Source organism: Plodia interpunctella, chromosome 20 (genome assembly GCF_027563975.2).
Source record: "Plodia interpunctella isolate USDA-ARS_2022_Savannah chromosome 20, ilPloInte3.2, whole genome shotgun sequence".
Lineage (NCBI taxonomy): Eukaryota > Metazoa > Arthropoda > Insecta > Lepidoptera > Pyralidae > Plodia > Plodia interpunctella.
In genome coordinates, this window is record NC_071313.1 from 1,747,339 (window position 1) to 1,770,021 (window position 22,683).

General features: G+C 37.3%; 1 protein-coding gene across 4 annotated transcripts in view; it reads left to right on the forward strand.

The window, feature by feature from the left end:
- POSH (Plenty of SH3s) overlaps positions 1-19,830 on the forward strand; it is a 36,791-nt gene extending 16,961 nt beyond the window's left edge. Inside the window, exons 3-17 of one of the 4 annotated variants that reach the window (XM_053760360.1) lie at positions 772-945; positions 1,992-2,077; positions 3,465-3,579; positions 4,562-4,661; positions 5,354-5,480; positions 6,734-6,800; positions 7,298-8,262; positions 8,886-9,043; positions 9,720-9,826; positions 10,178-10,295; positions 10,844-10,920; positions 11,406-11,572; positions 13,360-13,464; positions 15,098-15,202; positions 15,607-19,830. In XM_053760360.1, coding sequence (XP_053616335.1) covers positions 772-945; positions 1,992-2,077; positions 3,465-3,579; positions 4,562-4,661; positions 5,354-5,480; positions 6,734-6,800; positions 7,298-8,262; positions 8,886-9,043; positions 9,720-9,826; positions 10,178-10,295; positions 10,844-10,920; positions 11,406-11,572; positions 13,360-13,464; positions 15,098-15,202; positions 15,607-15,784 — 2,649 coding nt within the window. In that variant the 3' untranslated portion in view covers positions 15,785-19,830. The remainder of the gene's footprint in view (positions 1-771; positions 946-1,991; positions 2,078-3,464; positions 3,580-4,561; positions 4,662-5,353; positions 5,481-6,733; positions 6,801-7,297; positions 8,263-8,885; positions 9,044-9,719; positions 9,827-10,177; positions 10,296-10,843; positions 10,921-11,405; positions 11,573-13,359; positions 13,465-15,097; positions 15,203-15,606) is intronic. The other 3 variants (XM_053760362.1, XM_053760363.1, XM_053760364.1) reach the window with 3 other exon arrangements.
- Positions 19,831-22,683: the final 2,853 nt, after the last annotated feature.

Below are 22,683 nucleotides of genomic sequence, written 5' to 3' on the forward strand. Positions count from 1 at the left end.
CTTTTGTTCAAGTACTCGTTGTTTGTTTGGCTGCCTACACTTTTACACAAGTTTTATTGGGACCACTCTTATGATCGTTTGAGCTATATAACAAGAGTAAAACATTTTTGTGTATGACTATGTCAGCGGTATCCGAACGTAATTCTGATTTTGATACAACAAGATCGGGAAGCGCCGATGCAATCATTATTACAAATATGAGTACATTATCGTGAAAACGTGTAAAGTATTCAAGTACTTTCCTAGTGAATACAATATTTTATGTAGTTCCATCTGTCACCGTGTCTTAAACAAATCTTAGCAAGTTAACTTCACGTTTAATATTGAGTATGAACATGTGAAGTCCGTCAAGAAAGTCATGAAAATTAAATGAGGGCGCCGTCTTCTGTTGGCTGGCAACACTGAGCGGTTGTCAACCATTCTTGACCATTCTAAATAAATTAGTTTACAATCAGTTTACCTCATTTTCTTTACATCTGTATGTGACAATGACACGGGACCGAACTAATGATATAGCCGGACTTTGTTATAAACTTTCACGAATAAAGTTGTATTAAAATATGTTATTAGCAAAGATCGGATATTGTAGTGCTAATTTATCTAAACTTCGACGTAGCAGTAACATAGAGAAGATAATACCACCTCTAAAATATAAAATACTTTTCTATGTTATTACTACGTCGAAGTTTAGGAAAATATGCACTAGAATATCCGTACTCTAGTTATTAGTTAGTCTTATATAAAAAAATAACTTGTAAATATTAATTCCAGGTGATAGTTGAGTCGCACAAGGAGCTGCGATGTCCGGAGTGCAGGATCCTGGTGGAGGTGAAGCTGGAGGAGCTGCCTCCCAACGTGCTGCTAATGAGGATCCTCGAGGGCATGAACAACTCTGCGCCCAGGAAGACCGCCGCTGGCCAGCGCTCGCAGAGGCCGCATCTCATGGTCAGTATACTTTTCAGGTGATTGTTGCGTCACACGGGGAGCTGTTCCAAGTTCAGAACCCACGGTGTGCAACTAATCCGTATTTTTTATTTTCATTTACATTAATAGCTTATTAATTACAAGTTGCGCCCCGGGGCCTCGCTCCGTGGGAATTTCGGGATAAAAAGTACCCTATGTATTATTCCTGGTTGTATAATATTCTACTCTTGTAACAAATTTCATAACGATCGTTCCAGTAGATTTTGCACAAAAGTATTTGCTCCAGTAGATTTTAACAATTATAAATACAAACATACATACTTTGACGACCTCGGTGGCGCAGTGGTAAGATTCTTGCCATTGAACCGAGAGGTCTCGGGTTCGATCCCCGGTCGGGTCATGATGGAAAATGATCTTTTTCTGATTGGCCCGGGTCTTGGATGTTTATCTATATATGTATTTATTACAAAATATAGTATCGTTGAGTTAATATCCCATAACACAAGTCTCAAACTTACTTTGGGGCTAGCTCAATCTGTGTGATTTGTCCTAATATATTTATTTATTTATACATACAAACATCCTCACAAACTTTTGCATTTATAATATTAATAGGATTTCCAGCGCAAGCATCAGACGGGTAATCGATCCTCCCATTCAGGGACCATTTTACCCACCTATTCAATCAATAAGCTTGACTAAACGTGGCCTTGGTCTATGTCTAGCATCATAAGGGATTGATACTTTAGAAAGAAAGAAAACATTTATTTGCCAAAAACATGAGTACAAATAGTCAAAATGAATTAGACCTACACGTTTTACCGAATATAGGTATGCAAATATAAATAAATAAAGAGGAGCATGCTATCTACTACAAATCCAAAACAAAAAAGAATTATAATGTACTTATACTAGCCCTAAATTCCATCCGAGTCTATCATTAAAGAAATCATTTAAAGTATAATAACATTTATCAGTTAATAAAGACTTGAGGTGCTTTTTAAATAGATTTTATTTGTGTAAATCTCAAAATCTATTATTTCATGCAAATTTTATAATGTTTACAGACGCCAACCGCGCAGGCGCGTGCTGACGGCAAGCAGTTACCGCCATACGGCCGCGCGTTATACGACTACAACTCCAAGGAACCAGGGTGAGTTAGCTAGATTGATATATCAACTCTTTATTGCACCATTTACAGAATGCATATAATAAGTGTTTTGGGGACATTACGTAGCTTGTATGAAAACTTTTATTTAACGCAATGAAAAACCAGCAATCTGTACCGAATTCGCCATAGATCGGCGAATTGTTTCGAGATATTGTATTCGTATAGCCGGCATTAGATCTTGGTCCACTGAATAAAATTAAATGAATCTTTGAATTGCATTGAATAAGGTCTAGATTAGGAAACTGTAAAATGATCGCAAAGGCGGACTTATCACTAATGGGACATTTTCAAACCAACCAATATTTAATATTTAACAAGCAATATCGTTGGCATATTTAGTTAGCTGTCTCGCCATTAGATTTGGTGTGAAGTGCACCCACAATTTTTTTTTATGTTTTCGATGGCGATTGACAAATCATTCAGAAATTACACATTCATTCACAGTTTCACGTCATATCCTAAATTAAATAATGTTTTTCAAAGATGCAAGCTACGTTCTCGCAGAATCTCGTGCTAGCCCCACTAGATCTATGGGTCGATTTTTTTTTGGTGATGCCTTTGCGCCTAGTAAATATGTATCGGTGATATTCACCGATACATATTTACTAGGCACTACATACTTTGAGCAGGCACAAAGACAGCCAGATGTTATGCCAAAATACATAAGCCTGTTTGGTAGTAGCATCCATATACTCTTATAGAAAATTACTTCACGTATATTAAATATGTTAAAGGATCAAATCAAGCTGACCAAATACCGTGAAGTAGTCCATTTAAACATGCTTCTACTGTGAATAAGTACAGTTTTGTTAAACCCTTATTCTTACATTCAATTGCTTCTCTTAGTCACCGGGATGTGGGCTGAAAGGCCAAGAATGTTTGCGATTACCCACACGGTGGTGTCCAATTACTTGTTCTGTGTAGTTGCGCAAGTTTTCGTGTCGCCATCGACAAAATTTATATAGAAAACGTAGAAAGGATTATATTGATTTTCCATACAATTTTAATTATATTTTTTAACGTTTTCGATACGATATATACGTTCCAGCAAAAGCTAATGTTATTTATTCATAGAATTTCAAAGCTACATTATTGCCTATAGATGTATTTCGGTACATGATTTTGTTTAAATTTTCATGTGGTTTTGTTTATTCTTTTAATCATTATCACTTTCATCCCTAAATAATATAAAAGTATAAAAGTCAGACAAAGGATTTTGATGCAGTTTTCACTGTTATTTAGACAACGTATACCCGAAGGTATCAAGTTGTACGACATGCGCGGACGACGATCATTGTTTTATAATGTTTATACTATGTAAAATTGATACTTTTTGAAAGCATTTTTCAAAAGACTCTTATTTTTACAGGGACTTGTCTTTTAAGAAAGGAGAGACGGTGTTGTTGCAAAAGAAATTGGATCCGTTCTGGTACCAGGGGGAGTGTTCCGGCAGGACTGGAATGTTCCCTATCACCTATGTCCAGGTACCTTGGAAATGTAATAAAACATTAGCTACATAAATTATATTAACGGGACTCTTATAGATTCGTCATGTGTGTCTGTCTGTCCGTCCGTATGTTTATTTAATGCTGACGTTTAAACGACCTTGTAGTCGTAAGATTGTAAGATTCGTGCTAAGTACCGTTAATATAATTTATCCAGTTATGTATTCAAAGCGAGAAAGTTTAAAAAACACTAAAACATTAGCTTCTAACCCGTTACTTTGGAGCTTCTGCTTCGCTCCCAAAAAAAATTACCTTACCTCATGGTTCACTCAGTTCATTGGTGAATGGCTCACGGAAATGTAGTGTTTTCGCAATTCACCACAAACAAGGACGTACAGATTAAGTCCCTGGGCTGTTTTGATGCAATTAGGAATAGATGTGGTTGTTACGTCTTCTCACGGAGGTAGCAGTAAATCAGCGGTAATTCCTCGGGGCAACTTTGTGTTCAAGCTGGGTTTCTGCTTTTGTGCTATTAAGCACACATTCAAATATTTTATTCAGAAATTAGACCTTCACAGGCACTTTTTCACGTCAATTTTTATATTAAATAGTTATTTTTCACATGCTACAAACTACTGGTATTTAGGAACGACCACTGCTGAGAAGAATTGCCGAAAGAAACTTATTTGAACAGTGTTGGTCCCTATCATGCCAGAAGGGCTTACCATTGTTGTTTCTTACATTTTTTTTCTAATAATATATCAAATACTTATACATGCTTAGGTTTAAGATTAGTTAATTAGTACATCATGCTTAGTTTTAAGTTTATAATTTTTTTTGTATAACATATGTTACAGGAGAACAATATATTTTTATCTACGTAAGTATATGTATATGGATAGTAATTGTCTTGACGTCACACATGGGTAACCGCGGACAAGCGGAGCTGCATGCAACAGCTAGTTGATAATAAAATTTATGAAATTTGGAATTGTTATTCAATTTAAAATAATAATTTCAGGTTGTGGTGCCGCTTCCATCTCCTACCGCGTTATGCAAAGCGCTGTACGACTTCCGAATGTCCGCGCCTGATGAAGAAGGATGTCTGGCGTTTGATAAAGGTCTTTACACTCACTACAATGTAACACTTCTATGTATTATTATTTACAAGACAGTCCACATAGTAATGAAAGTTCAAAGTCTATGACAGGACAGTCTCTGTGGATAAAGTTATGAACTTCTATAACTATACTATTATTATAAAGAGATTGTGAGTTTGTATGGTTGGGGCGGGTAATCTACGAAACTACCGAAGACAACTACATTTTATCTCAAAATTCTCACGGGAGTGAAGCCTCGGGCAACATCTAGTCTAGAATATTATTATAGTTAATTAGATCTAATGTCTCTAATAATATTCTGACTGCACACACAATCGCAACTGAAGTAGACCCGACTTCGCTCGGGTAAAAACAATAGATTATACATCTAAACCTTCCTATGGAATCTCACTATCTATTGGTGAAAACAGCATGAAAATTCGTGCAGTAGTTTTTGTGTTTATCGCGAACAGACAGACAGACGCGGCTGATCATTTGGTTTTCTACTATGTAAGAATTCAAATAAAATCTCTTAACTCGTATATGAAAGGACGACAACCATAAAAATACATGTTTTTTTTTGTAAATACACAAATAGACAACACTCTAAATCTCACAATAAAATACCAAGCTCGTATCCAATGAACATAGAATTGTATCGCAGATTCCTAAATATAATATGATTGATTTGAAGAAGTGTGGTTAAATTTAAGGCGCAATAATAACGGTCCACCGGCGCGTGGACGAGAACTGGGCCGAGGGCCGGCTGGAGCAGCGAGTGGGGATATTCCCCATCGCCTTCGTGGAGCTCAACCAGCCCGCCCGTCTCCTCATCAACAGGTGACTCAATACTGTCCTATTCGATCTGTCTTTTTGCAAATCAACTTGAATCCAAATGCAAAATACTTTATTCACCTTAGGATGGTATCCTATGAGCTTATTGACGTCAAATTTACTTAAAACTAAATGTGTTGTAGTAAGTCAAAATCGAAATCAAATCATTTATTCAGAAATTAGGCCTTAACATGCACTTTTTCACGTCATATTCTAAATTAAATGATGTTTACCAAAGCTACAAACTACTAGCATTTCGGAAAGACCACTTCTGCGAAGACTATCTAAAGACTATCCCTAGAAAAATAAGGACTTCCAAAGCGCAGGTGAAGGACTGAGAGAGACTACAAGTTTGATTCTTTTTTAAATATTACTTGATTTAGGTACGAATACTTAACCCGGTGATCGAAATTATAAGTTTCAATGAAAATTTAATCCGTTTTTTGTAAGACTGGGGCGTGGCTTCAATTCCTACTCTCGATTCCAGAATAATTTTTTCATTTCATTATTTTCAAAATTAAGTTAAAATCATATGTGACATGATTTTAACTTAATTTTGTTTTAAATTAAATATAAATAATATAACAAATTCATTTCAATACATAAGACATTTTAATAATATTTTATTTTAGTATGTAATTTTCTCTGCTTACGCACCAAATGTCTTTCCTCGGGTTTCGTCAGCGTAAAATTACCTTAAAATTTTGCAAATTCTACTGTTTTTACAACAGGTCGTCTATCTGACGTCAACCCTCACTGGGAATGCTATAATTGCCTATCAGCTGCTTAGGTTATGTGTGCCTGGATCGCTTCATACGATATTCTGCGGGGTTGGCATCATATTGCATCCAATAGAGATCTATGGAAGCAGAAAGTGAGGCCTTTGCCCAGCAGTGGGACACTCAAACAGGCTATTAAAAAAATGTCTAATACTCGTTTTTTGTGTTTTTTAACGGCAGTTTATTTGTAGTGTATTAACAAACCTCGCATATATTATTCCTAATGTAAATAATTCCTAAAGTATATATTATTATATGTATCGTTATTCCTCATGTTAAGCATATATTATTCTAAGATTCATATAATAAACCAGTATATTATCGCAACTCGGTCATTTCACTCCTCTCTCCGGCTCCCGACAGTACAATTCGATAGCGTTATCAAATAGATAAACTGCCCTTGAAAAACACAGAAATGTGGCATAAGATTTTTATCCCACGTGAGTATATCCCACGTAAGTTGGTGTGTCGCGATTGCAGCGCGCTGAGCCGGCCGGCGCCGCCGGTGCCGGAGCCCCGCGCGCTCGACCACAGGCATCACGCGCAGGTTACCACTTATATATTTCAATATCTATTCTTAAATATTAATCCTGACATTTTTTTATATTTATCATTTTATGTACACAACTTTTTAGTGTAAAAAAAAACCTTGAGTACAAAGGTACTGCTTATTTCTAAAGTAGTTAAGTCAAACCTGCCTAACTAAACCTAATGTAAATGCGAAAGTGTATTTATTTGTCGTTGCCTTTTCACTCTTTGACCGATCTTCTTTCAAGGAGGGAATGTTCTAAAACCCTAGTACAAACAGAGAAAAAATCATGTATCTAAACGGTGACTAATTGCTACTTAATTTTTCTAAAGAAGCTTTTGCAAAAGAAAATAAAAGCTTTGATTAAATATAAAATTGTTTAAAATTGTGAAGTATAAAATATATTTTTTAGTTATTTCTATTTAAATCAGTTAACTTAAACAACGGTGTCACATTTTCAATATCTTTATATTTAGTTATACCTTTATAACTAAATAATTTTCATTCCATTGCAGCATTCGCATCGCTACCAGCAAATGTCTATGTCGACCCCAACAACCGTACAAGGGAGCTACCAATCGGCAACCATGAGCCAATCTCATCCGAATTACCACCAGCCCCAAGTGGTCCCACAACCCACGGCCATATCCCACGGCGGGCTAGTCACCACCACCGCGGTCCCACGAAACATCGTGGAACCCACCAAACACTCTTTAGACCTAATCCATTTCAGCAACATGTCCCAACATATCAAAAACCAAACAAATATGGGCTTACAAAGCGTTTCAAGAATCCCAGAAAACCACGAAAGGTTAAGATCAGCAAAATACGACTCTCTTATACAAGTGGATACGACATATCAAAACGTGCGCGCGGAACATTTCCCGATATCCGTTCTGAACAACGTATCCTCGGACTCCAGCTCCAGCATGAACACGGCCTCTGCCGGCGTCAGCTGCGCCACCACGCCCAGCTCCAGCTGCGACACCAGCACGTGCGGCAGCAACGACCCCAGTCTCCCGAGTTCTCCAGACAATAACACTGAGAGGAACCAAACGGTCGTCGCCACTCAGAACAAGGAGGAAGAAACCAACGAACAGGAATCTTCACTGAACACTTCAATGGGAGTGTTGAGTTTGAATGAGAGTTCGACAGCGACCAACACTTCTTTGAATGTCAGTCTGCCGCCGGCGGAGAGTCCGAAGTTGAATGCATCGGTCGCGAGCGTTTCCTCACAAACGCAAACTGAAGGACAGGAGGCTGCAAGCAATAATGGGCCTTCTTCGTCTAAGAACTTGCGAAGTAGTGGTCCAGATTCGTTGATGACGTTTGGCCTCGGACTGCAAGCGGCGCTGTCGCCATCTCACGGCAAAGACGGGAACTATATGGCGTCGAGAGGGCATAGAGAACACCATAGAGAAAAGAGGCATAGTCTAACACCGGCCACGCATTTGCAAGGAGACCGAAGTTCACAAAACAGGTTTTTATTTTTAATATATTGGTTACTAGAATAAATCTTTTATTCATAAAAAACTTAAGCACTGATTCAAATTCTGAATCATATGTTTGACGAATGTGAGGAAATTAAGATTACAGTCTAAAGTTTTTTTTCACGTCACATCCTAAATAAAATAATATTTATCAAAGCTTAAAAACTAGCATTTCGGATCGAACACTGATAAAGAGTAGAATTTAATTTCAATATTAAAAAATTAGAAGTTCTCTCGACTGGCAACACCGCGTTTGTCAACCAATCTTGGTCAAGATTTTGGTATTGCAATAGCAAAAAATTTAGTTTGTATAAAAATGTAAATATGACGACCTCGGTGGCGCAGTGGTAAAGTGCTTGCCTCTGAATCCAAAGGTCTCGGGTTCGAGCCCCGGTCGGGTCACGATGGAAAATGATCTTTTTCTGATTGGCCCGGGTCTTGGATGTTTATCTATATAGGTATTTGTTATATAGTATCGTTAGTATCCCACAACACAAGTGTCGAACTTACTTTGGGGCTAACTCAATCTGTGTGATTTGTCCTAATATATTTATTTATCCATTTGTACTCATTATAAAGAGACTCTTTATAATTAATATCCCTTTCGTTTCAGACACTCAGCGGAGATCGTGGCCACATCGCTATTAGATCAGACTCCAGAAAGACGTCGCCGGCGCTCGAGAAGCAACGAGCGACCGTTACCGGCTGCTTACATAGCTTTATATCCCTACAAGCCTCAGAAACCGGACGAATTGGAGCTCAAGAAAGGATGTAAGTATGAATTAATATTATAAATGCGAAAGCTTGTGAGGATGTATGTGTGTATGTTTATTACTTTTTCACGCAAAGACTACTGGTCAGATTGTTATGAAATTTGGTACACGGGTAGAATATAACTTGGAAGAACATATAGGGTCGGGAGCGAAGCCTCGGGAGCTAGTAATACATAATTTAATTTCAGGTTATAAGTTAAAAACAGATGTCAGGCAACAATATGGTATCAACTAGAGCGTAGGTTTGTTCATGAACAAACCTATAGACAGACAAAGATTCTAGAAAAAATGTTTTGGTTTCTATCTCTTCTCTTGTACTAATTCAAATCATTTATTCAGAAATTAGACCTTCACAGACATTTTTTCACTTTAATTTCTCACAAGCTACAAACTACTGGCATTTCGGGACGACCACCATAATATATTTTTTTTAATATCTCCTAAAGTATAGACATAGCCCACTTTCAGTTTTATTATTTTGATAGACTAGCGTCTCGTCCCGGCTTCGTTCGGGTAGAATAATAAAAAAGTGGTCCTCATGTTACTCCTGAAGGTTTCGTCTATCTCTGTATCCAAATTACAACAAAATCGGGTGGTTTCGAGTTTATCTATTGCAAATAAAATGATAATATGAATATGATGAACCAGTAGCGGTGTATTGTGTGCCTGCGTAGTGATATACACTGTGACGGAGCGCTGCCGCGACGGCTGGTACAAGGGCTGCGGCGCGCGCTCGCAGCGCTGCGGCGTCTTCCCCGGGAACTACGTCCGCCACTGCAAGGTCAGTGTCTCCGCAGGTCCACCACGACAATACTTACAATATTTTATTTCATAAAAACATAAACTTCATCTCAACAAAAATAGAATACATTTTTTATAGTAAATTATAAAGTAGATGGTGCATAAACAACTACGCGAGCAATACCGCCGATTGCAGCTAGTAAAATATTGTTTTTGTAGTCTGTGGTCTCCCACTGCAAGGCAAAGGAATCAATGGAGAGGGATAAATAAATATATAGGGACAAATCACACAAATGGAGTTAACTCCAAGATAAGTTCGTAATTTGTGTTACGGAATAGCTACTACGGGAATGCTACTATTTGTCAGCAGTAAAGTAAAGAAATGTTTCAGACGGCGGTGACGACATCGTCAGTGAAGCCTTCAGCGCCGGCGACGCCGCCCGCCGCGGCCGCCGGCGCCCTGCCGGCGCCCGACGCCCCTCCCAGGGCGTTGATATCCGCCGAACAAGGTAACACACTAGCTGCGCCCCGAGGTCCGCTCCCATGGGAATTTCGGGATAAAAGTTACCCTATGCCGTGTACCAAATTTAATTTTTTTTTACTGTGACTGTGTTAAAGCCACGGCCGACTATAACTGACTAGAAAAAGCTCAGTATAAAGGACAGTTTGGAGGCGGCCTACACCCAAAAAGAGTATTCCGAATATTAACGTTCTCCACGTTGGGCGCCATTATTAAGTTTAATATTTATATAACTTTGCAAATTCACATGTATTTCATACAACATATTTAAAATTATATTTTTACAACATATTTAAAATCCAAAACACAATTATTATATTTTTCACACCCTAACGCACAACGCTAGCGACGACCGCGAGACGCTAGCGCTAACGCGAACGCTAGAGACGAGGATTATTCGTAAGGTCCACGTTACACTGATAATGTTTTCCCAAATACATTATATTTCTTTATTCACAACTTAACACTAGAACCTGAAACCAATTACTGCAAATAATATCGGGAATAGATATTAAGACATTTCATTGACATTTTCAGGTCAACCATTACCTTTCTCGTGGAATTCTCTCACGCCGATGAATCAACTGCAACAGACCACACCCAGATCTGAAAAGGTAAACTTAGGATATTTATTAGATCGACGTCCCATTGCTCAGTCCTTTATTTTGACGTCTCCTTTAGTTTCGATGTACGTCAACGCACGTCAGTGTCAAAACCTATAGAAAAATTGTATTTTCTACGTACGACGGACCTATGGGGTATGATCCTGTGTGATTGCTTCCTAAATATTAAAATTATTATTATTACCACTATTTAAATGCTATATTTTTACACTATTTAACCACTATTATTTAGTGTAGCATAAACTTTTGTGGTATATTTTTAGTATTCGCTAAGAAATTTATGAAAATGTGAAGGTGGTGCAAGTGTGCGTTTAGGCGCAGTCTTAACACGTGTACGCACTGTAATTTTTTGTTAATTGACATCAAGTGAAGTCCACAATTTTTCTTTAAATTAAACTTAGTAAATTTTCGACGTCAATAATCTTAGCATATCATCTATAGATAAAGAAATTATATTTTGTAACGATTCCCCTCAGTCGAAAGAGAAATCGAAAGCGGAGAAGTCGTCGATCTCGACCGGTGTCAGCCTGATGAAGAAGCTGGCCGCGATGAAGAAGTGCAAGTCCCCGCCGCCCGCCGCCTACAGCGTCGACAACCCCGTGTTCGAGGACGCGCCCGGGCCCTCGCATCCGGTACATGTCAGGTGGGTGCACGCGGCCTAGTCTAACATCATGACAGATTTCTATACAACTTCTCGGCACAATCCTGATGAGTCTCGTTTCTTCTCATGTTTCTTAACTAATATTATAAATGCGAAAGTAAATTTGTTTCTTAACCCTTTACGGTCTATCTATTCCACCAATCTTGCATACTTGTAGTTTGAAGTATGGAGAAGGACATAGGGTACCATTCATCGCGGAAAATTAAAGCGGGCGAAGACACGGGTGTTAAGCTAAAGATACGGGTGTTAAACTAGTTTCTAATACAGCTTATATGAGGGAAATGGGGGCTCTATAGATTTCTATGTCTACGATAGACAGATAAAGCTATAGACTTCATATGTTTGTTTTGAAAATAATGGAGAAGAAACGGGACAGAACGTTAATATCTTTTGTCCCTCATCATGTGGCTGGTTTTACATACAATCTGCCGCTTTGTATGAGATAAAACATAAAACTAAATATATTTATAAATATGAAATAAAACTGTAAGGATACATTATTATACATTCAGTTCATTGTTATTATTATTATTCGAGTTTTAGTAAAAAATATTTTCCAGTTAAATAATTCATCGTATTTACTAAATTTAACATAAAAAAAAATTAAGTTAAAAACTAACAAGCATACTGCATTTTACGTTTGTGCGCATGTGTTTTGTGTTCAACTTTTGTATGTTGGAAGTGTTGTTTCAGGTATAAATACCAGAATACGTTACTGTCATACAAGCTTCATATGAAATTTTGTTTTTGACAAATATACTTTTTTTCTAATGTAAAAAAAAAGCAAAATTTTTAGTAATGTATTGTGACGTCACAGATTTTGGTGTCAAAAATCATAAAGTCGATAAATTAAATTAATTTCATACATAAAGTTCACTTTTTGTATCTATAAAAAATACCTGAGACAGCACTAAATTGGGTTAATACCACACTCATCACATTCCCCTGTGTGTGCTCACCTGTTTGTGTACTAAACCCATCTGTCGGCAAGTCAACAGTATTTACAATGGTTCCTTTGTTTTTTTCTTTTGGTAGTACTTACAGTAGTACCCCAATAGGTTTCTTATGTTTTTGCAAGTACATATGTTTTTAATTTTAGTACAATTTGCTCGGTTTATTTTCGCGCGATTGTTCAAATGAAAGTTCCTTCATTGCTAATTTACGGTAGAAAAGAAAACATTATCGTCGGTCAACATCAACGGTAAAGAGATGAATTAATTCGACCCCAAATGGCACGGTCTCGATAGTTCAGTGGTTAGGAACACTGTCTCGGATAGACAGGGGCGTTAGTTCATTTTCCGTTCGATACTTAATTTTTTTAAATCTCATTATTGTGTTCAACATAATTGAAGATAACTATAATATAAAGATAAATATATAAAATTGTTGTCATTTATTGAATTCAGCGAGAACTGGTACATTGTTTCCAATTATCGGACGAGGGATTAATATGCCTAATATAACTAACTAACGGCTCGTCCCGACTTCGCTCGGGTAAAACCATAACAAATTATATACACCTAAAGCTTCATCAGGAACCACGCTATCTATTGGTGAAACCGTACAATAACCCGTTCTGTAGCTTTTAAACTTATCGCGGTAATACATACAGACGCGACAGGAGAACTTCTTTTTATAATATATAAAGATTTATCTTGTTTAAAAGAAAATTAATCTACCTTATATTACGCTCTATCTCTTCTCAAAATATCAGAGAACCTTTATAGCAACGTAAATATGTTGACATGTCGGCGACCCATCTCGCGCAGGTCTGGCTCGTGCCCGTCGCAGCTGCTGCGCGCGCTGCCGCAGACCGAACGCATCCGACACAAGCAGCGCCCGGCGCTGGTCTTACACGACCACGGACAGACACGGTGAGCCCACTCACTTCTTGCAGCTTGCTGTGGTGCCATGAAGCCAAAAAAAATAAGGAGCGTCAGCTGTGTTTTAAGACCGGCCGCCGGCCGGACGTCAACTCTTTGGGAATACTGTTGTTGCCTTTTAGCTGTCAAAGTTTATCCCACCTGAGGACACAACATCGTGAGGAAACGTACAGAAAGGTGTCTACTGCCACTAGATGGCGGCAGTCGTAAAAATGTCAGACGCCTTTAGGCGACTTGAACAAAATCTAACACCAGTTAGCCGTTTACACACTCAATAAGAAGATTCCATACGAAATTCAAGGAATGGAGTGGTCGTATTCCAGGGTGGGAACCACACGCTGCATTAGTCGCAGGTATGTTGCCCATTAGTCCAGGTGCTCAGTACTCGACCGAAATATGCAAGGTTCGATCGTGCCGAATGACTCGCGGTCCAAAAGCAAGATAACATTCTAATCCGCTGATCGAGCTTAGCGACGTAAGCAGCATGGTGCGGTGTGACTCGTCGATATAAAATGTACGTATTCACGACATACCCTACTTCACACTGAGCTACACCAGTGTTGAGGATTTACACGTGGCTTATATTGTCGCAGCGAAAACGGCGACCCATCTCACTCGAATCACTCAAATCTTTAACACGAATCGTATCAGAAGGATCAAAGAAGCTATAAAAAGGCTTACACTTCCCCAGGCCCACATGCATGTCTGATGGGATAACCGACAACATATTTATCTGATCCGATGTCGGCGTCGCTACTTTTGAATAATTTTATTCAACAGTAGCGACGTCCACACCGGACTTTACTAATTGACTTGAGAGTTTCCCATATTGATCCGGGTCAAATATTGTAACCTGTAGATTGCTAATCGCGCATGCGCCGATAAAATTCTAAAATAAAAGTGACATTGGCAAACTTGTGGTATATTTATCCCGAATTTATCCCGTAAACATGCATATAGAGCTATTTAAAAGATTGCGATGCGGTCAAGTAAAATTGATCTGTATATGTAATCGGGTAAACGGGGTAGTCGCTTTTTGTTTTTATCATTTATTTGCTTTTGTTTGTTGCTTGTTTCACGCACCTCCCACGTTAACGTACATAAATGCGTAAATAAATATTTATTTACATCAATGTAACGATGTAACGTTAACTTAATTGATATCTTATACTCTACCATATATGCTTGAAAATACAATATTTAAAAGGTCACGTCTTCATCTTCTACGGGGTGGACAGAGCCATGAGTTGATAAACTCGAAGGCCACGTTCAAAAGGTCATGTTTTGTTATAATACAGCAATTTATTGTTTATTTCGTGCATCCGCTAATAACTTATTATTGTGCGATACGTTGCTTAGAACCCAAGATATAGATCTTGGGTTCTAAGCAACGCATCGCAATGAAACCTATACCAGGTATTAAGTTAAATCATCCGCTAAAAACTGTGAAAACCGCATGAAATTCCATCCAATAGTTTTTATGTGATGTGCGAATAAACATACAGACAGACAAATATTAGAATAAAATTGTTTTGCCTTCTATTAGCCCCATAACCCGTCCATAATTGGTTTTATTTAACATCTCCTATGTACAGACACACCTCACATACAATTTTATTTCCAGTAGCGCACCGGAAGGGCCGTGGCAGTCGCAACACCGCAAGTCGCAGTCACTGGACGTCTCGTCCGCGAAACGGGACAGACATCACTCACAGCCTGTCAAAGAAAGGTAATCTTATCAAAATACTTGTATCTCTCTCTCATGTGAGGCTGTTCTCCGTACTTGTATCTCTCTCTCATGTGAGGCTGTTCTCCGTATCATTCAACGTTGTGACTCCTCAAAAGCCCAGAGTCCACTTGAAAAATAAATCCTGTGGTTTTGCTTAATTGCAGATGTGAGAAATTCATGCGAATGTCGACATGAACTTGTTGACTTTGTTGTCTTTGTCATCAACATATAAATGAGTATCTTTCGGCCTTTCTTCTCAACAGTGGTCGTCGAAATTGTAGTAATTTGCTTTGATAAATATTATTTAATTTAGAATATCACGTGAAAAATGTAAAGGCTGTAAGACCTGTAAAGGCTTACAGGTCTAATATATGAATACTTCAACTATATTTATTTCCTGTCAGATTCCGCTGCATAGTCGCGTACCCCCCAAACTCAGAGTACGAACTCGAGCTTAAAGTGGACGACATCGTGATAGTGTCCAAGAAGCGCGGCGACGGCTGGTACAAAGGTACTTTACAGCGCACCGGCCGCACAGGGCTGTTCCCCGCGTCGTTCGTGCAGAGCTGTCCGCAAGAATGACAGCGAATCACCCACGACCGCCGCGCCACGAGGCTCTAGCATACGGCCATGCGGGGATATAACCTCACTTATCATAAATCGATGTAATTTCGTCTAAACGTTAACGCGCTTCTTCTAATGGCAACATTGACGCGCGACGTGTTATGGTTTCTCACTCGTTTTCATTGACCTGAGTGAACTAATCGTGTTTCTCACTCGTGTTAGAGGAAAAGTTGATTGTCACGAATTGAACGTGAATTGATTGTGAAGTTATTGGACACGTAGAGTTAATAATAAATAATTAAAAACAATTTCATAAAATTACTGCGTTGTTACACAACGTCATTTCTAATAGTCAGCTATTAGACCAAACAGAGATAGCAAGATCGATATATCGCTCTTTCTCATACATACAGACTTTAGTTGTTAATATTGAGGAAACTGAGACAGTCTGAGGTGGACTGTTTCTCACTCAGTACAAGTGAGAAGCATTATTCACTTGAGTCAATGGGAATGATTGAGACATAATATATTGCGCTTTAAATTTGCCTAGTGGATACGTGGTTCGTCGATTGTGATATTCAATAAGTGGAAGTTATAACCCCGTCTAATCGAGCCTACGTCCGCCATTGCTCCGCTGGGGGGCGCTAGTGAAAATGGACGCCAATTTAGAGACAGTGACAGTGACATAACATGATGATAACATACAGAGCTTGGTCTCCAAATAAACCAGCATTATCAACAGTTTGTTTATAAATATTAGGAAATAAATGAGGACCATGTCCTCTTGGCTGGCAACACTGTGTTCATCATCCACTTTTGACCATTCGATTTGGTGTTACAATGTTAAAAAAATGTACTTGAAAAATCTGTTTTCTACTTCTTATAGACAGAGTGTATATTAGGCGTTTGGAGTACCCACCATTCGAGCAATTAGATCTAATATTTCTCCTATATATAATGAAAGTTTTTGATGCAAGGTATTGCTATCTCGTTTGTCGGTAGCCTGACCTCTCTTTCTCATGCATTGCAAGATATATACATGCGTATAACGTGTACTAACCGTATAGTTATACCATTCAGCGCGCAAGGAACTGTGACCTATGAAAGGGATAGGAATATATGTAGTTTGGATCAAAAAAATCTTGGGAGTACTGACTAGTCTTACGTGGTTCTATGGTCGTGACTTCTGTGTCGTTTGTCTCACGAAACTATCTGTGACGTCATATGTACCACCGAGTGAAGTGAACAATAGCTTAATAGTAATTCTATTGTTATTGGAATAAAGTCGTTTTTACTGTACCATTTTTCGACACATAATATACTTAAATATTAGTAGTAACACGGACAGTATATGAAAAGAATAACATCGTAATTTTCTTAATGGGGAATATTGTTGCAAAGTTATAGCGCTAGAGTGCAGCACTTAACACCTTGACATTAACAAGTCTTCCAAATCATGGCATATGACTTGTGACCAATTACCATGGTGCACAAGTATATTAATATCGCAAGCGTTGATGTAGCCATTGCACCATACTTTGTGAAATATTCCCTATTGAGTCCGTTTTCTCAAATCTGAACTGATGAAATCTATAAACAAAATTTAAAAGAAAATTAAAGTCCCATTTCGATTCAAATGATAATTTATTTCATTTCAAACCTATAAAGGTTTGAGAAAGATACACACAATGTTTTGGCCACAAAAGTACTGATATTGACACGGAACACGGATATAAAAACGGATGTTTTTTCGGAGGAGTGTTGGCAACACTGACCTAATTATGTAAATGTGTAAAGTTTAATTGTATATTGATTGATGTGTTAAGAATAGTGTTTGTAAGGACAAAGCAGGGAGCTTGATTCTTGTATAGCACACCCGGTAGGTACATTCGTAGTCTAGTATGTGTTTTACATATTTCAACTCTTGTTACTTAGTGTTAAGTATCAATTTTGAATGTCACAAATTATTGAAACAATACCAATTTTGTACGTATTTTACAATGTATTTCGAATGTCCTATATATATTTTAAACGTTTCTTATTTAACACAAGGCAGATATAAATTCTTCCAAATCGCGGGTGTCCTTTTCAAGTCTGATTTCTTAATATGTTTCATTCGCGTAATCAAAAATATAATTGTTTTTATTTTTACACTTCCGTATGTTGTGTTGGTTAATGAAAAAACGATTCTTTTTTCCAACTTTCGACTTTCGACGGTGCTCCTTGTTTCAGAATGTTTGATATTTCAATTCAAGGTTTTGTGAATTTTGTCAAATTTATTACTTTTAAGGGACTATTTATTAATTTTATTTTACCTGTGTACTTCTACACAATATTGATTTAAGCGAGTTTCGTTGTTTCTATTTCGTTAGTGATTCTCAACTAATAGTTGAGAAAAATACGCTTATTATTAATAAAGAATTATGTTTTACTTTTAAGACACTGCCATATTAATATTTGGTTAGATCAATTTCAAAAGAACATTTCTTTAGTACCAAGTATATTTTTTAGATTTCTTACAACGTGGCATAGGGAAATATTTAGATTAACTCTTATGGTCAGTTATTTTGTAATATACACGATAATAATTTATGAAACAAGTAAATTTCGAACTTTTCAATTTTGAATTACAATAGCGAAATTTTTAACATCTAAAGAAATTTAAGACTGTATAAAATAGTTCTGTTTAGGATTAATTTGATAAGTGACATAAAGTTACACTCGTTTTAGTGAAATGTATAACCGTTGTTAGGTAGTTAGTGTTAAGTACGTTTAAGTTATGTGTGACGTCGTGATTTGTTGTGATAAGTTTTGGGTACATCTTGACCTGACCATCTTAATACATGGCAAACGAGATTTATATATTTTAAGCACATGAGGGTTAGGAAACAGGGGCTCATTTAAAAATATCGTCAGATGTACGCAAAATATAGTTTTACATACCTACTAATTATACTTTTTCAACGACACTTTGACCTCTATGTATAACATATTATTAGATGTACATAATTCTACTTATAATTGTATTTAAAATGCATGGTTATGTTGTGTACAATGTTCCAATGTCAAAAACGACTGATTTTTTTAGTATTTATTTCGTGAAGTCGTTGAGTGTTGTCATGGTATAATATCGATACATGGTTTTAAAATGAGTTACACTAATTGACACCATTACTAGTTGCAATGACTTTTTTAAAATGAAAACATCCCCTTTTCTATATTTTATGAATGAAATAGACTATTATATTTTAATATTCTTGATGATGGATATGATCCAGATCCCGAAATTCTGTATGTAATTTTATATATTAACTTACAACTATTAAAGTGTCAATTCATAAATCGATTTCATTAAAGAATTTCAAAACAACTATCGATAACACAACTATCGACAATCACTGCAACACTAAAGTGATTTTCTTTTAGAATAAAAAACAACGAATTTTCCTGTGAAAAATGACTTATGTTTAACCAATGTAAATTATTAATTAAACCAATTTGATGTATCCATTGAGTAGAAGAAATTATATATGGGGCCATAACACATGTAAAAAGAAGTATAATCTTTTATAAGAGAGGTAGCTTGTCTGAATTGAAATTACGCGCGCATTTACATTGTTGTGTGGGTAAAATGAGAATGATTCCGCCGGCGCTAGTGTAGCTTGAGTTCTATGTCCAAGGCAAATTTGAACGTATGTGTTGTGCGCGGTAATTTTCAATGTCAGCCATATTGATTAGTACAAGCGTTCAACAATGGCGTAAATGATGAGCGAAAAAGAACTGCCCAAGGCTCGCGTTTCAACCTAGATAAGCTACCCACATTATTTTCAAATTTCCTATGACTTTTACTAAGGAATCTAGTAAAATTTATTACTTATTCTTCAAAATGTTGTAGACAATTTGGTAGATAAATGTTTAAACGAGGATTTTGGGCCGGTCCTGTATTCGCCAAAATGTTGATATGACTAGTTAACCAGTTTTTCATTGCGTGTATTGTAATTAAGGGAATCATATCGAACGGTTGAATTAGGTAATTTTGGAAAGAAAATAAAGATTTCTTCGTATTTCTATAGTTTTATTTCGACTACTATGTCTTAATTATACAAATCATTAAAGAGTTTCTGTAATAAATAAAATCCATTCAATTCAAATAACGTTTCAAAATCCACCGTCGTAAATTCATCTAGTAGTAGTAATTGCATACATTTTAAATGTGTATGCGATTACTGATACTGAATGGCAGTAAGTAGCCATCATGTCAGATGCGGGATGCCGGGGCGGGTAGCTAGTGTACAATTATTTTATAAATTCATGTTAATAAACTGTATAAAATGTTAATTGCTAAAATAAGCTTGATGATATATCGCTCGTAGATCAGATATAGTTTATATGTTTTACTAGCGCCCCGCCATGGCTTTGCTCGGGTAAAAAAAGTAGCCATGTTCCTGCAGAAGGTTATCTGTGTCAAATTTCAGCATCGATCCAGTATTTTTTGAGAAAAATACCAAGTCTTTTTAGTATGCAAAGATCGTTGAGTCCCATAAGACGAGTTTCGAACTTAATTTAGATCTAGCTCAATCTGTGCGATTTGTTCCTATTTATAATTTACAACGTGTTTACAATGGTTGTAAAGTTTTCCAAATATTTCCGTCTGTGCTTAATGACGATCGTGTTGTTGAGGGGGTGTCCAGGCAAGACTGTCACGTGACTACTGACGTCAGAACTGCCCGTAATCACGTGCTACCGTGCCTCTACTGTGCCTATTTCAATCTATAGCGGTGGTGGCCCAGTGATCAAGACCGGAAGATCTGGGAGGAGAAGGACGGGTGGAAACCCGTGATCGAAAGGTCCCAGGTTCGAATACTACGCGCGCCACACGAATTTGTATACCTATTTGATTTTTTTACTTTTCATAGACCAACACTTGCTTCCGGTGAGGGAAAACATCGTGAGGAAACCTGCAGATTGCTGAACAGTCCACTAGTGTGTGTTCGATTACCTGCCACTTGATGTCGAGGTAGGTAGTCGTTAATTAAACTCACCAAGCAAGTGTAAAAAACCCTACTTTCAATATTCATGTCGCTACAACTTTTCAACGGCTAAACCGATTTTGATCATCCATATCTAGGAACCACCACTATAAAATTAGCTATCAAATAAAAAAAAACCGCAATCAAATCGGTTTACACGTTGATGAGCTATGGTGCCACGTACACAGACAGACAGACACTCTTAACGATTAAACTTATAACACCCCTCTTTTTGCGACGGGGGTTTATCTAACATTGCAATGTTGCCAAAAATACGCGCCAAATGTCTTGGCAAAGTGCTGCCATTACGCCTACACATGAATGCAACTTAACTGCTTAGATATTCGCGAGGTTACCGCTTATAGGGTTCCGTATCTCGGAAGGAAAAAAACTCTACATAATAGAATCACTTTATTGTCCTTTCGTCTATGCGTGTTTCAAGAGCCTTAGAAATTGGTAGAGGTGTCAAGTTGAAATATATGTTGTACTAGCCGCCCAGTTCCAACTATTTACCCGCCTTAAATATACAAACTCACAAACGCTTAGGTACCTGCCTCTTTATAATAATAAAAACTTTATTTTAACCTATATCCAACCTAACTATAAAGCATATATAACCTAACCTTATACACCCCCTTAAATTCATTTCAAAAATACAAACACTTGACAGTTTTTTTGCTTCTATTAAGTATATATCAATTTCGCGCCAGTCACGGTTATAAAAACGTTAAACCGGTTAAATACAGTTATTTAACCGGTTTAACGTTTTTGTTAACTGGAACTTTTGATGTCAGTACATCAAAAGTTCCAGTTAACACATCACAACAACTCTAACCGTTGAAATTTCATCATTGTAACGAACTCATTCCAACTCAGGCGATTTTCTATGTCATCATCATCATGGGGTGCCATCTTAGAATTGAAGTTTGTTTTCTATATAAGTAACAGTGAAATGGTATACAAATGTTTTTTTTTATTTACTGCACAAATCACAATATGTTCAGTATTATGACAAAACAACTTCCAAAAGAAATTAACAGTGAAAGGAAAGGAAATTGCGATCAGCAAAACTATATGGGAGACCAAAAAATTTTGTTTGTTGCCTCTTCACGCTTTATTCGGTGCTCAAAGGTACTTGTAGCTTGAAGTGCGGAGAAGATCAAACAGTAGAAAAAAGTTTCAACGAGAAATGCTAAGCCGCAGGCAAATCTATAAATATATAAGGACAAATCCCACAAATTGAGTCAGCTCCAAAGTACTTATGTTCGACTTGTGTTATGAAACACTAACACAACGATACTATATATTACAGATTAAATGGTCTGTGATATTATACCAAACATTATAGACAAACGTCCAAGATCCAGATCAATCTGAAAACAGTTTCCATCTTGACCTGACTGGGAATTGAACCCGGTGCCTCGAGTGTAGCAGTCCGGCATGATGACCATGAGAACTATTATTATTCCATCAAATAGCTAGATATAATAAACCCTTGCCTGTCTTTCCTATCTGTGACGTCATGTCACTCACCTAATCTCAGTATGTAAACTGACCCATTTAGCAAAGTGATGTTTCGATTTCAGGGGACGATTTCAGAAGCCCCAAATATTTGTTAAGCTCTCTGTAAACATGCTTCTTTTACAGGGTGTTTACTAAGGGTGAGTTGTACCAGTCAACTTTGACGTTAACTTCAACCTGCACGCTGCTGTCGTTTACATAAATTGACTCACTTTGCATTTTACCCCGCAGGTTAAAGTTAACGTCAATTTTGAGATAGTGGTACTACTAAGCTGTGGTGGTCAAGTGGTTATGTATAACTGTACCTAGTGACTACATAATTTGTTTTTTTAGTTTAAGTCTTTCGGCCATACACACGTGCCATGC